Below are 17152 nucleotides of genomic sequence, written 5' to 3'. Positions count from 1 at the left end.
AGTAATGAAGTACCCTCGAGCCCAGTCGGTCAGTTTAAGGACTTATAACGCCAAAAATCGGGTTTCCATACCCGTCATAGACAAGAGCAAATGTCTTATTGTGTAGCTTGGCACACAATAATATATTCAAAGGGTAATAGTTGTAGGCTTCAGTGATGTTCAAAGAGTAATAGTTGTAGGCTTCAGTGATATTCAAAGGGTAATAGTTGTAGGCTTCAGTGCTATTTTCTTTCAAAACTATGATTTACTCTCTACTGTTATTTTGTTCTTACAACAAACGAAAATTCTTCGTTTTAAAGTCGTTCAGATGCTTTCAAGAAATAAGTGTTGTTTTGAGTTCTGCATTCGGTTTCTTAGAAACGTTTGGTTTGAGAATACCCATTTCGATAGCTTTGTACCCGAGTTCGTTATTTCAAATAGTAAGGTCATTCATGTGCTAACACTAGCTTATGTAGGATATTTCCCAAAGCTCGTAGCTTTGACTGTGAATTTCTGGCGTATTTTATGAATTTTTATATAACAACAACTATAGTTTCCACAGAAATATTTAAGCGATTGATACCATGACCTTCCAGTAACATCTAATATACCGTATTTAATGCTTTGATTGATTAAGACACAAGAACATGTAATACTTAACAGAAGATTTGTTTAGAATTAAGCACAAAGTTACGCAATTGACTATCTGATCACTACGGTTATCGAAACCTGGTTTTAGTGGTGTGAGTCCATAAACACACCGTTGTGCTACTGGGAAATTTAACACAAAGATTCAGGTGGAAAAAATAAAGGGTAGCCCACTGGACGTTCTATGAAAACTATCCCCTACAACCACCACGAAGACAGGGATTTACTGAAGATATATGCTAATCAGTAATTAGTATGTAGTAATAAAAATATAAGTAATAAAAATAAATTAATCTATGGACATCGACATGAATAATTTATGTTAAGGATAATCTGGTTGTTGAATAGAGAATTAATTACACCCTACTTAAGAAACCCTGATAATTTAAACCCTTATATTTTCCGACGTCAGTACTCGTTAAACAAGTTATTTAACAACAAAACGCACATATTGACACTTTCAAAATGAAGTTATCACAAATTGTATTGTATTAACAAAGTTGATATTTTTGTTGCAGCTTTAATTGCACTGTCTTATATGACCGTAGCTTAAAATACATTGGAGGAACAAACTGCAATGATTGGTAAGTAATTACTATCTAGACATTCGGTTTATGTTTTTAACTTAGGAAACCTTAAATGAAAACACGTAACATGTCGTTTATGTATGACATTACTTGTTAGAGTGATTCACCTCTTCAAGGTGGTTGATAAAGTAATATAAAGCGTGGTGTTTCAAAGTCTACTTATTAAGAACGCTAGCGTAGGAATTGATGAAGGGAGTTAACATTGATATGTTACAAGCAAAATTCGACATTAATCTGTCGGTTCTACAGAATGCTTAATCGTGATTGGTAAAAGCTTATTATTTGTGGAAGGCTTAACGTCTTAATAGCCTTGGGTACATTTTCTCGGGTTCCATTGATCATTCTCCCCATCTGCTCGCGGCACGAGACTTCTAACTAACATGCACGAGCGAACACATGTTTCTGACACCGCCGTCTTGTCTGGCGACTGCAGGAAATTGCGTCTTTTATTAGCAATAGAGAAACAATACGATGTGGGGTGTAGTTTGGGTAGGGTTTGCAAAGTAGAGAAGCATGCATTTTTAAGCATCTTCGCGAGCTTGATTGGATATGTTGTAAACGCCAATTTACATAAGTCCACGGAAGCCAATAAAAGAATATTAAACATTTTAAGCACGAAAATCTCATCCAATGAAATCAGTTAAGACAAACTGTCTTATTTATTGGCGTACTTAGAAAGAAACAAGTAATATTTAGTAGATAGCCTTAGAGATGCACACCTGGGTCGACGGTATCACGTCTAGTTTGTTTTTTTAATTATGTGAGATTGTTGAAATTTACAGAATACTAGAAAACAAACTAATTAAGAAATAAAAAGACAAAACTAAAGTTTGGGACTTGCAGATGAATACTAGTACTGAAAGAGAGGTGTCTTATGGAGAGTGACTCAAGTTATAATAGCAACGTAAGGTATCTTATAGAGAGTGACTCAAGTTGTAGTAGGAACGTAAAGTATCTTATAGCGATGACTCAAGTTGTAGTAGGAACGTAAGGTATCTTATAGAGAGTGACTCAAGTTGTAGTAGGAACGTAAGGTCTCTTATAGAGAGTGACCCAAGTTGTAGTAGGAACGTGAGGTCTCTTACAGAGAGTGACTCAAGTTGTAGTAGTAACCTGAGGTCACTTATTGTGATGACTCAAGTTCTGGTAAAAGCGTAAGGCCTGTTATAGTGAGAAACTGTATGGTACAGATTTAATAGGTTTCTTAAACAGTGAATTAAGTTACACATAACTGGAGACTTCTTAGTGATTTCAGTTCGGGTACCAAATGGAAGGCTTCTTAAACAGTGACTCGAGTTCTGACAATGCACGGAGGCCTATTGGACAATGATTTGACTCCTAGTACGAAATGCATGACCGGTAAATAACGAAAGGTCTCTTTGTAAATAACTCGAGTTCTAATAAGCAAATGATAACGAAATGAGATGGAACCTTTAAATAAACCTTGTTTAAAAGTCTTGGTGAACTCGCTAGAGCAGAAAGAAAACAAACTCAACTAGAGTAGAACGTGATTTTAATCACGTTTGTAAGATAAGTCGAACATAAAAAACCTTATATAGAACGCAGAACTAGAAAAAAGAACTTTTCAGATATTCTGGGAAATATTTTATACTTCGTTTGTAGTAAAACAGTCAAGTTTCACAAACAACGTTTCGTGAGAAATTCGCTAAAATAGTTTTTTGTAAGAAACTGGCTGAGGCCGAAAATGGTGGTAAACAAACCATGAAACGTAACACAACGAATCATTCCTAAGTTAATTCAAAATATTTGTAGAAATGTAAGACAATGATTCATGAAAATAAATCTCTAAAAATCGACACTGACAGTTTTCTGAACGATAACCTAATGAAAATATGATCATGGGATAAATCGGCACATTATAATACCCCCGTGGGTGATAGAGCAAGGAGAATCTAGGACATGTTTAGGTCCCGCGACCCGTGTATTGCAAGTAAGATACTCTAATGGTTACTAAATAAATTTAAGAAGAAATGAGGGTCATATTATAACCAGAAAAATCCCTACAAGAAATAAAAAGAAAATTTGATTTTAGAAAGTGGACACTATCCTTTGCATGTATGTATGAAATATTAATTTTAAATTAAGCTTTAGAATAACATGTTTGTTATAGATATAGATATATCCTAAACTAAGACAACAACGTCAGTCGTGTTTGTTATCGATTCAAATTTTCAGTGAGTTAATCAGTAACTTCGTTTTATTACTTATGGTTAATGATTGGGTGGTTGGCGTGACAGGCTGCGCATCAAAAGGTCCAAGGTTCGAGTTTGATATATACCACTGAACACGCTTTGCGCTTTTAGCTGTGAACAAGTTATGCATATAGACAGTCAATCCACCTACAGTTGTGTGTGCAGTGGTGAAAGCTGTTAACTAACAACTCATTTACAGGAGGGTGAAGATGTGTAGCTGTCTTCCTTCTAGTTTTACACTACTAAATTACAGACAGCTAACTAAGCCTAAACTTTGTGGTCTATAACTGTTCACGTTGAATATACTAAGACTTATCAACAAGATAACCTGAAACCAAAATCTACCACGTGTCAATATTAATCAACAATGAAACCAAAAGTGTCTATTCTCCAGCTGGGGCATTTCATGATCTGATAGTTGGGGTTCTCGACTCAAATACGTCACACTTTCAGCAGCGTGATCGTTATAACGTGATGTTGAAAACAAATCATCTACCACTTTACAGTGTTTCTTCGAAGATGTGCCAGTGTCTGTCGAATCTGCGTCGTTATTTTATGACAAAGATTACGTCTTTTCTATTTGTTTGTTACAAATCTGTTATACTCAGAACGACAAAATTAATTACCCTCAATCGATTGCAAATTATTCTGAAATCCGCCATTACTATTACAACATTTTGTTTTCCGCTTAATCGAGTAGAAACTCTTTAAAAGTCAAAGAAGAGAATGAACACGATCAATGGTACACGCGTCTCTTAACTTCATGACATAATCCCGTATTTTAACTTCACTCTCTCATGACATAATCCCGTATTTTAACTTCACTCTCTCATGACATAATCCCGTATCTTTCTAGTCCTGTGAAGAGAATTCAGTTTTATTCTATCGCCTGGTTTATATGGTCAGACAACGGATTTATTTATTTTTTTTACGTTAATGTAATGCAAATGCTTCTCTAACCAGTGGATATCTGTGTCGTCCGTTCGATTGTTGGCTTTCACGTGCACACAAAGCATCAATCTGTGCTCTTAGGCTTATGATTATTGCAGTTAAACATAATGTTGTGTCGAATTTAACTAAACCGTAAAACCAGGAGATACAAACAAATCTCAGCGTTTAAGTTTGCTTGGAATATTTACGCAAAGCTACACGAGAGTTATCTGAGCCAGTTGTCCCTAATTTAACAGTGATTAGTCATCATCACATACCGCCAACTCCTGGGTAACTCTTTTACCAACGAATAGTGGGATTGACCGTCACTTATAACGTCCCCACGGCTGAAAGGGTGAGCATGTTTCGTGTGACAGGGATTCGAGCCCCCGACCCTCACATTAAGAGTCGAGTATATTAACCACCTGGCCATGCTGGGCCCAAAAGTTTAAGGGAAGGCAACATTTTCGTTCGCCGTAGCAACAGATCCTGTGTATCACAGTCCAAACAGGTCATAGTTCACATGAATCAACGTCTTCATCTTATTTCTACTCATTTCTATAATTCAGACTCACTTGTGAATTTAAGTATCAATTTCCTGACGCGTTTCAACTAATTTACACTAATACAAAAATGTTTGGTCAAGGTATCAATTGAGAAAAGAAAGACTTCCTTATCACGAGCTGCTTTCTGTACAGCTATCTCAGCGCCCTCTTATCGTAAAGGAACGAATCCATTTTGGTTATAAGATAAGTTAATTGCGGGTATTGATTTTAGCCTTCTCTAATGGTGTCATTTTTCTTCGTAACTAGAGACTAAAGGTGCTGTAAAACAAACTCTTTAATTTAACAACTGACTGATATTTGAGGGGAAAAAAAAATTCTTTTTTGTTAAAAAAAACCCAAACAGCGGAGAACTTATTTAAATAGAAAACAATAACATTATATTAATACAAGAGTAACACACAGACTGAGTTCTTACCTAAACATTATTAACACAAAAGTAACACAGCTACTCAGACTGTGAGTGCTTACCTAAACATTATTAACACTAGAGTAACACACAGACTGTGAGTGCTTACCTAAACATTATTAACACTAGAGTAACACACAGACTGTGAGTGCTTACCTAAAACATTATTAACACTAGAGTAATACACAGACTGTGAGTGCTTACCTAAACATTATTAACACTAGAGTAACACACAGACTGTGAGTGCTTACCTAAACATTATTAACACTAGAGTAACACACAGACTGTGAGTGCTTACCTAAACATTATTAACACTAGAGTGACACACAGACTGTGAGTGCTTACCTAAAACATTATTAACACTAGAGTAATACACAGACTGTGAGTGCTTACCTAAACATTATTAACACAAGAGTAACACTCAGACTGTGAGTGCTTACCTAAACATTGCGAGCACATGACATGTTTGATGTAAAGAACAGATAACATGTTCGTAAGTTTTATAAATCATGAAAATCATGTCTTTACAAAAACCCATATATTGTGACCAAACTCTGGGGCGCGCAACCCCAGGAGGTTGCGAACGGTCAGTAACAAGATGTGCTACAAACATTATAGAAGCATATAAACTAAATCTAAAGTAGAGATATAAATATAAAGACGACTGTATAAATATTGCTACCATAAAGTAATATAGTAAGGGTAACTAGCAAAGGAATATGACATGTACAACATATGCACAAATAAACGCATATGTAATATATATGAGATGTTAATTAGACCACAAGTAATAATTACATATCAGATGATAATAAGTTTTATATATGAAAAGTTAATAATAATTAACCTGTTGTTAACATACTAGTATTGATTTACCTATTGTATCGTGCCAGTTGTTAGATTAGATCTATTGTAACCTAATGTAACACCTGCTACAGTCAAATGTTAGTGTTAATCCATCATAACATTTATTGTAGAATCAAATGTTAATGTATAGTGTACTTATTATAGAGTCATGTCATAGTGTTAATCTATAGTAACACCTACTGTGTTGTCAGTGCTAGTGTTAGTTTACATTAACACCTACTGTGTTGTCAGTGCTAGTGTTAATCTACATGAACACCTACTATGTTGTCAGTGCTAGAGTTAATCTATATTAACACCTACTATGTTGTCAGTGCTAGAGTTAATATACAGTAATTCCTACTGTCTTGACACTGGTAGTGTTAATCTACACTAACATCTCCTGTGTTGTCAGTGCTAGTGTTAATCTATAGTAACACCTTCTGTGTTGTCAGTGGCTAGTGTTAATCTATAGTAACACCTACTGTGTTGTCAGGGCTAGAGTTAATCTACACTAAATCCTACTGTCTTGATACTGGTAGTGTTAATCAACACTAACATCTCATGTGTTGTCAGTGCTAGTGTTAATCTATAGTAACACCTACTGTGTTGTCAGTGTTAGTACCACATACTGTTGTGTTTATATACAACCAAGTTACCATGTAATTTAATGGAAGCTTGAACTTCTCCTAGAGAATTCTTAGCATGACAAGTATAAGAACCGAAGTCGTCGTGTTCAACCTGTCGTATCCTTAGCCTCATCTCCACCTTATAGAGGTTTATCTCAACTGGCATCACATCGTATTTAGAATCTGAGATGATAATATTGTTTTCGTTTCTCGTCCAGTAGGTCACAGAGGAAGGATAGGACTCCAGGTGACACTCCAGTGTCACACTGGTCCCCACAGCTGCTCCCACCACTTCATCCTTTGTCCAAATCATGGGAGAAACTTAGCAAAGAGAGAAAAAAAAATATATATTTCAAGTCAAACTTATCTAAAGTAATTTAAATTAATAATTGACTTCCTGACCTTCTGAAATAGAACTTTAAATAAAACGAAGTAATTATCGTTAAATTTTTGACGAACAAGATGTTGCTTGAATTTAGCAGGTCATTACTTCGAAGTAACTGACAGCTTAATGAGTACTCCCATCTTAGACATTGTAGCCTATGTATGTAATTCTTAAATCATTTTATATTTAACTCAGTGTAAACCTTTCACGAAACATAAACGTATGAGGTTTAACAGTCAGTCAGTTTGGTTGTTTGTACACGTTAAGTGTACACATTTGTTTGTTACCGAATTAACAATCTGTATTATGTGAAGACATTGTCCACTAAAAGCGTAAATCTCAGCTGTTGTAACATCTGGTTGTCAACCAGGGTGTTACAGTATCAATTCTGGTAACGTTTGACCCATCTGATTCTAGTCGACACGAGACAGTGTATACAACAAAATAATTTCTTATGTAAGACATGTCGTACTACGTGACTACACAGTAGACCTTCCAGTAATTTTTTTTAGTATCATACCTGTTATTATAGAAGTATATCCATGGAACATCGATTGATAATTAGCTAAGGAAAGTTGAAAGGTTATGTTACGGTCTCGTGAACTATACGTTCTTTATCGCAGAAATCTGTTCGTTGATACTTTAATCGAAAGGTTTTATCTTTCATGTAGCTCTGATCCGTTAAAATATTCACTCAAAGAAAAGTCCAAACTTTTATCCGGTTTAGGGTTCTGTTCAGCGGGACTCTTTTTCCATTACTGTATTTAGTACCAAGCGATTAAATACTAAATATTATTGATGTGAGGTGTGTTTCATAAGAAACTCAGTACATTTCTTGTTTGCCTGTCATTAGTAACCTGTATATTTTTATGTGATGTAAAGTGAATCAGACGACAGAGTTTGGATAAATCAAGATCTCTGACCAATCTTGAGGAGAATTCGCTTCAAAAATGATTAGTAAACTCACAAATTGAGGTGGTGGCTTACTTTACGTTTATAAACAATGATTAGTGAACTCGCAAATTGAGGTGGTGGCTTACTTTACGTTTATAAACAATGATTAGTGAACTCACAAATTGAGGTAGTGGCTTACTTTACGTTTATAAACAATGATTAGTGAACTCACAAATTGAGATGGTGGCTTACTTTACGTTTATAAACAATGATTAATGAACTCACAAATTGAGGTTGTGGCTTACTTTACGTTTATAAACAATGATTAGTGAACTCACAAATTGAGGTGGTGGCTTACTTTACGTTTACAAACAATGATTAGTGAACTCACAAATTGAGATGGTGGCTTACTTTACGTTTATAAACGATGATTAGTGAACTCGCAAATTGAGGTGGTGCTTACTTTACGTTTATAAACAATGATTAGTGAACTCGCAAATTGAGGTGGTGGCTTACTTTACGTTTATAAACAATTATTAGTGAACTCGCAAATTGAGGTGGTGGCTTACTTTACGTTTATAAACAATGATTAGTGAACTCACAAATTGAGATGATGGCTTACTTTATGTTTATAAACAATGATTAGTGAACTCACAAATTGAGGTGGTGGCTTACTTTACGTTTATAAACAATGATTAGTGAACTCGCAAATTGAGGTGGTGGCTTACTTTACGTTTATAAACAATGATTAGTGAACTCACAAATTGAGGTAGTGGCTTACTTTACGTTTATAAACAATGATTAGTGAACTCACAAATTGAGATGGTGGCTTACTTTACGTTTATAAACAATGATTAATGAACTCACAAATTGAGGTTGTGGCTTACTTTACGTTTATAAACAATGATTAGTGAACTCACAAATTGAGGTGGTGGCTTACTTTACATTTACAAACAATGATTAGTGAACTCACAAATTGAGATGGTGGCTTACTTTACGTTTATAAACGATGATTAGTGAACTCGCAAATTGAGGTGGTGCTTACTTTACGTTTATAAACAATGATTAGTGAACTCGCAAATTGAGGTGGTGGCTTACTTTACGTTTATAAACAATTATTAGTGAACTCGCAAATTGAGGTGGTGGCTTACTTTACGTTTATAAACAATGATTAGTGAACTCACAAATTGAGATGATGGCTTACTTTATGTTTATAAACAATGATTAGTGAACTCACAAATTGAGGTGGTGGCTTACTTTACGTTTATAAACAATGATTAGTGAACTCGCAAATTGAGGTGGTGGCTTACTTTACGTTTATAAACAATGATTAGTGAACTCACAAATTGAGGTGGTGGCTTACTTTACGTTTATAAACAATGATTAGTGAACTCACAAATTGAGGTGGTGGCTTACTTTACGTTTATAAACAATTAACAGTGAGATGATAAGGGTGTTAATCTATATAAATATAACAGTTCTGTCTCTTGTGTGTCTACGTAACTACTTATCTATATAAATATAACAGTACTGCCTCTTGTGTGTCCACGTAACTACTTATCTATATAAATATAACAGTAGTGTCTCATGTATGTCCGTGTAACTACTTATCTATATAAATGGAGCTTCACAAAAACTGGTAAGAAGGTTTAATGAATGTCTGGAGACACACATACATATTTTCAGTTTTGCATTTTGTACTTTGCGATTTCTATGTTTTTTGTGGTTTATTTTTGCACTTGCATATAAGGGAAAAAAAACAAAAAACTTTATGTATACTAAGATAACTTTTCATTAACCATGAATTTATACATAAGTTATGTCCAGATTAAAGGTACTTCAGGTGGTATACAACATTTGTAATATAGAGCAACCTATATGGTTTAATAACATATTCAACTGTTCCAGGTTTGCTGATCCACGAAGAAAATTAGCGCCCTCTACGTAATGAATAATGAATGCTAGTCAAGACGAGACGGAAGTCAATGGTATCTAACTTACAAGCACGATTAATATTCAATCGATAACACTATGAAATCGATAGCCTTTGTTATAAAACAGCAGAGTTGTTAGTTGTATAACTATTCGTTATGTATTGATTCAAATTTACGTTTTTGTTTTATCTATCAGTAAGTACCTGAAATATATAAATATAAACGTGTTAATATCGAACAAGAAAGGTATTTTATCAAGTACAGGATCACAACAAGAAACTAAAACTGTAAACGATTAGTTTTCTGAAATGTCCAAAGGGTGTAATAAAGATTACGATTCTGTATTACGCGGACTGGTAAATAAAAGTGCATACACGATTTAGGATACAAATTAAGTTGGGTTAAAAACCTTAGGGAGGCATTAGATAGAAACAGTCGCTCACAACGTTAACTTCAAAATACAAACATGGAGATCTCGGGACATCAATTGTAAAGACGTTAGAAATCTAGTTATCAGAGTTATGAACTTGTAGAGAAGTCATTTCATTTGACAGTCAAAGACGATTATATGTTTCTAAACACTTATAATCACATTGTTGGTTTAAAAAGGTTTCAGTTTGTCTCTGTATAACAAACGCACTAAAGATTCATAATAATCACTAACATCATATATATATATAAATACCTTATATATTTTTATAATAAATTATAAGTAAACACTCGATTATCGAAACTGCTTTGGGAAGAGCATAGAGTTGAATAGTTACTCAAGGTCATCCTTGTATTATAACTAATTAAATTATTTAGGGTGGTTTATGTTTACTATGAAAATATTTCGTCTTTTATTAAATCTCATAAAGGTTTGAAGCCTAACACTGTAAACACTTAGGATGGTTTAATATTACTTTAAGATATTGTCTTGAATCCTAACACTGTAAACACTTAGGATGGTTTAATACTACTTTAAGGTATTGTCTTGAAGCCTAACACTGTAAACACTTAGGATGGTTTAATACTACTTTAAGGTACTGTCTTGAAGCCTAACACTGTAAACACTTAGGATGGTTTAATACTACTTTAAGATATTGTCTTGAAGCCTAACACTGTAAACACTTAGGATGGTTTAATACTACTTTAAGGTATTGTCTTGAAGCCTAACACTGTAAACACTTAGGATGGTTTAATACTACTTTAAGGTATTGTCTTGAAGCCTAACACTGTAAACACTTAGGATGGTTTAATACTACTATAAGATATTGTCTTGAAGCCTAACACTGTAAACACTTAGGATGGTTTAATACTACTATAAGATATTGTCTTGAAGCCTAACACTGTAAACACTTAGGATGGTTTAATACTACTTTAAGATATTGTCTTGAAGCCTAACACTGTAAACACTTAGGATGGTTTAATACTACTTTAAGATAGTTGTAACTTACATTTCACACTAAGAACTATACGTTTACTGACAGAAGGTTGTACTTGGTTAGAAGCAATACACAGGTAGGCCCCCATGTGGGTTCTCTTGACGTTGTTTATTGTTAATGAATTTCCAACAACTTTGGTAACTGGAAAAGGAGAGAATTAGTAGCTTGGTTATATAGCACTCTGATTACATAGAAATAGTTAGTGGCTTGTTGATATAGCACAATGACTACATGGTAATAGTTAATAGGTTGTTTATATAACACACTGAATACATGGTAATAGTTAGTAGCTTGGTTATATAGCACAATGACTATATGGAAATAGTTAATAGCTTGTTTATATAGCACAATGACTACATGGTAATAGTTAATAGGTTGTTTATATAACACACTGAATACATGGTAATAGTTAGTAGCTTGTTATATAGCACAATGAATATATGGCAATAGTTAGTAGCATGTTTATATAGCACAATGACTATATGGAAACAGTTAATAGGTTGTTTATATAACACACTGAATACATGGTAATAGTTAGTAGCTTGTTTATATAACACACTGAATACATGGCAATAGTTAGTAGCATGTTTATATAGCACAATGACTATATGGAAACAGTTAATAGGTTGTTTATATAACACTCTGAATACATGGTAAGAGTTAGTAGCTTGTTTATACAGCACAATGACTACATATATATAGTTAATAGCTGTTTATATAGCACACTGACTACATGGTAATAGATATTAGCTTGCTATATGACTCCCTGACTACATGGATATAGTTAGTAGTTTGTTTATATAACACACTGACTTTATGAAAATAGTCAACAGCTTGTTTATATAACACACTGACTACATGGTAATAGATATTAGCTTGCTATATGACTCCCTGACTACAGGGAAGTAGTTAATAGCTTGTTTATATGACACACAGACTACATGGTAATAGTTAGTAGTTTGTGTAAACCTTTCATGTATGCTACAAGAGTTTTACCGCTAATTTTGATTTCATCACCTCATATTTCAAGCTGAATCCGTTTTGGTCTGTTGTTGTTGTTGTTTTTTTTAAACACCTAAAGTGTTTTTAATTAGATATCGCCGTCTTTCCTTCATACACACCAACAAACCACGACAAGTAAGAAAGTGTCACACGATATTAACCAGCCTTAGCTTTAGGATCGCAACCTTATTATTAGGGATATAACGTTACTTTACACAGCCAACCAGATTCTATAAAATATATGGTGATAGTTTGCCTCTCTTAATTAGTGTTAATAGCTTTTTGGTTTGTAACGCCATGGAATTTAAACTAACAGTTTCCTGTCATCACCCTTATACAATCGGTAAAGCAATATCAAGAATCATTATTCATGCTAATTGCTTAAGCTAATATTATGTAATGCTAACTGCTCTTTAATTAGGATAATTTCATAAAATGGTGTAAAGTTGACAATGAATAATCAGAACTAACCGTCCACTCGTTAAATTACTTTAAAACTTTATCCAGAAAATGCTAATATAATTTGGTTGTCCTAAACAATGCTTGAGTTTCTTCACGCCCTTTCTCCTTATAGTTTTGCTGTTCTAACTCAGCTGTCTTTTATCCGAAAAAAAGAAAAGCTAAAAACGGTTCACCTATACATTTAGTGAAGTGATCACATGGGTTTTTGCGTGGACATGCGCAATGTTTTCGTTAAATTTGATCAGTTTTTCGTTGAATGACTTTGCACTTGTGGCTTATATTGACACGACCTGATACTCCTAATTGAAGGTTGTAAAGAAATATCATTTAACAAAATTTGAAAAAAGAAAATCCTTAAATTTAAGCACGTGTTTCTGTTAAATAAGTACAAAAAGTGGAAGAAAACTAATGAAAAATTATATCTCAGGTGTTTCACAACAGATTACCTTATTTGGTGAAGTAGGAGTCCAATAGAAAACATTTTTTGAAAATACGTCATTCTTTGGATTACCACAATCCGAACTATAGAATGTGGTAACAAATCTGCCAATCCTGTTAATGACACATAATCTCTTCTTGGCCACACAACATACCACCATGTGCCCTCATACAGGTAAACTTCACTTTAACTATTTTAAGCATCTCAGTTGTCTTGATTCAAAAGTTCACACAAGCGGGCGAATTGAAAATTCGTTTTGTGCTTGTTTCCATTGGCTCTTTTGGTGTTTCAAATTTGGAATGTTATGTCAGCACGTGCCAAGAAGTTGACCGATGTTACGTAAACATATTTGCGGTAAATGAGGTGACGTTATAATCAATGTACAGTGACTCAATTGTCTCTTTATATTGTCTTTCAAATTACCAAAACAACAGCTTCGACCAGTCAAATCTGTTATACGTTAGTAGACCAGAACAAATTCGAGAATTAGACTATCAGACAAGAACAATCATTGAGCCCTATTTTATCAACCAATAGGAACGTTTCGGCATGAATACAAACAAAACACGTGTTGAAATTGATCAATTGAAAGAGTCCGGAACGACGTGGTCATTAAGATGTCAGAAGTTATTGATTTATGAAACAAATACGTCGTAAATAGTTTACACGAGTTATTAGTGACGAAACTTTATGAAGTCGTCCTTATTGTTCACTAATTGTATATTGTTAAAATATACGGTCGTGTTGAATGAGTTGTTGCTAATAGTTGTATAACTGAATGAACTGTTGAGATTAGTTTATTCGTAATGTATTTTTGGACTAACTGCTGGTATATTTGACATATCGTGTGTTATTTAATACATTGTTGGGATTAGTTTTCTCGTGATGTATTTTTGGACTAACTGCTGGTATATTTGACATATCGTGTGTTATTTAATACATTGTTGGGATTAGTTTATTCGTGATGTATTTTTGGACTAACTGCTGGTATATTTGACATATCGTGTGTTATTTAATACATTGTTGAGATTAGTTTACTCGTGATGTACTGTTGGATGTATTTGACACGTCGTGTATTGTTTAAAATATATTATTGAGATCATTCAAAATGTGTTACTGGATTAACATTTAGGATTAATTGGTCACTTGTAATGTGTTATTGATGGGATTATCTGTTTCATGATTTGTCTTTGTTGTGAAAATAATTCAGTATAAGTGATTTATGAGGTAGTGTTAAGATTTTAATGTTAATTTAGTTTCGCATTTTAATATCATTTCCTGTCTATTTTTTCTTTACCTTGATTTGGTGTCGTATATGATGTTAGAAAGAAGTAACTATAATTCCTTGTTATCTGTAATTTATTAACATTTCTCTCTTACTTCTACAGAGTCTGTATTATAGTGGCTTTGGAAGTCGCTTTTAAACTTCTAAACTAGTACATTCCAGAAAGGGACGGCCCGGCAAGGTCAGGTGGGTTGAGGCGTTAGACTTGTAATCTGAGGGTCGCGGGTTTGAATCCCAGTCGAACAAAACGTACTTACCCTTTCAGCCGTGGGGCGATATAATGTGACAGTCAATCTCAATATTCGTTAGTAAAAGAGTAGTCCATGAATTGTCGAGGGGTGGTGATGACTAGCTGCCTTCCTTCTAGTCTTACACTGCTAAGTTAGGGAAGCTAGCGCAGATAGCCCTTCAGTAGCTTTGCGCAAAATTCCAAAATAAACAATTCTAAAAGGGAAGGTATACATCTTTTAAAGTTAAAATGAATTATATTTCATATTTCCTAGATATCATTAGATCATTCAGTACAAAAGGTTTTTAATAACTAAAAACAGACATCAATCATAACTTAACTCCGTCCCATTGACTGCTGCTTCAACCAACTGTCTCATTGTAGCTTTCTTAGTTAAGCATCCGATTATGAAAAGTGAAATTGGGGATTCGAGTCCTTTCAACACCTGTTTTTAACTTCTTTAGAAAACTACGTTTATAACAGTTAATGAAGGAAACAAAGTGTTTTTATGTATCTTCTAGCAAAGTTATACCACATTATATTATTAATGTTTCGTCAACGATATGTGTTAATTATTTAATACATATAAGACATTTTTATTTTTCTATTTATAATTGATTTATATAAAAAGAAGAAATCATAAGAAAGGACTGCATTAAAACAGGAAATCCAAACCTCTAACTAAATTATATAATTTGTTATTTTAACTCAAAACAAAACGAAAGATAAACAAACTAAACATAAACACAGTATCAACTGAAAGATTCCATGGTTCAACCTAAAATGTGGGATTATAAAATGTATCCTACGTTTCGGAGGTGGCTGCGGAAGTACGACTCACCTAAAAGTGGGGATACACCGTCTATCAGTCTTAACCTCCATTCGCCAGTCTCACATAAGAAATAAAGAATACTAACAGATATAGAATTAGAAATAGAAATTAGGAGATGTGGGTATATCACCCTTCACTGCCTGCAGACAGTTGCGAGAAGGTGAGTGCTCTCCCATATAAATAATTAATTCAAATAAAGAACAAAGGTACTACCATTTGGAAGTAAGTAAGATATAACCTTACCTCTCGATGTAAGGATTCCAGCCCCCAGTATTGGAAAATGGCACCAATTTACAGCACAGAAAAAGAACTATACCAGCAATATATTTATCGTGAAAGTTGTTAGTGTCACTGTCTAACACTAAACTAAATCTCCTACACTAACGAAAATTCATGGGCATTACTGGGGTTACAGCCGATAACAACGACGCTACCTAACTCATGAAATGATGCCTTCTAATCATTTTAAATATAAAATAAGAACATTATACATATTATATTTAATTGTTGGAGTTATCATTGATGAAGGTGCCTTATTTACCAAAATTAGAGATTTGAGTCCTGTCATTAATAATAGTAATAGTACTTTTTACAAACCAAACATATAAATCATGTTTCTTACAAACCTTTCTTACGTCCTAAAATAATCTCCTTGTTGTCTTCTCTCCTCCAGGTGATATTAGGAGTTGGAATCCCAGACGCTCGACAATGTAAAGTAACATGACTTCCTTCTTTAACTTCTTTATCAGAACTAGTTTTCTCTTCATTAATTTTCGGTGGAACTAGAAATGATACAAATCTATGTTTAAAAAAACTTATAGAAGAACTAGTGGAACTGTAAACATGTAGAACATTAACAATATAACAGTAGTAATAGAGAACATTAACAGCATTACAGTGGTAATATAGAACATTAACAGCATTACAGTAGTAATATAGAACATTAAAACAGAACACTAATAATATTACAGTAGTAATATAGAACATTAACAGCATTACAGTAGTAAAACAGAACACTAATAGTATTGCAGTGGTAATATGAAACATTTACAGTATTACGGTAGTAATATAGAACATTAATATTATTGCAGTAGTAATATAGAGCATTAATAGTATTATAGTAGTAATGTAGAAAATTATAACAGAACACTAATGGTATTGCAGTAGTAATATGAAACATTAACAGTATTACAGCAGTAATATGAAACATTAACAGTATTACAGTAGTAATATGAAACATTAACAGTATTACAGTAGTAATATGAAACATTAATAGTATTACAGTAGTAATATGAAACATTTACAGTATCACAGTAGTAATATGAAACATTAACAGTATTACAGTAGTAATATGAAACATTAACAGTATTACAGTAGTAATATAGAACATTAACAGTATTACAGTAGTAATACAGAACCTTAACAGTATTACAGTAGTAATTTAGAACATTAACAGTATTAC

General features: G+C 33.6%; 1 protein-coding gene across 1 annotated transcript in view; it reads right to left on the bottom strand.

Moving 5' to 3' along the window:
- Positions 1 to 17152, bottom strand: part of LOC143241945 (lachesin-like) — a 78248-nt gene that overhangs the window by 29246 nt on the left and 31850 nt on the right. The window contains exons 3-5 of the mRNA XM_076485262.1: positions 16317 to 16472; positions 11454 to 11582; positions 6832 to 7122 (exon numbers count right to left, since the gene is read on the bottom strand). Coding sequence (XP_076341377.1) covers positions 6832 to 7122; positions 11454 to 11582; positions 16317 to 16472 — 576 coding nt within the window. The remainder of the gene's footprint in view (positions 1 to 6831; positions 7123 to 11453; positions 11583 to 16316; positions 16473 to 17152) is intronic.

This window comes from Tachypleus tridentatus, unplaced genomic scaffold (genome assembly GCF_004210375.1).
Source record: "Tachypleus tridentatus isolate NWPU-2018 unplaced genomic scaffold, ASM421037v1 Hic_cluster_1, whole genome shotgun sequence".
NCBI lineage: Eukaryota > Metazoa > Arthropoda > Merostomata > Xiphosura > Limulidae > Tachypleus > Tachypleus tridentatus.
The sequence above is the reverse complement of the archived record's forward strand: the minus strand, read 5'-3'. Positions and strand labels throughout refer to the sequence as shown.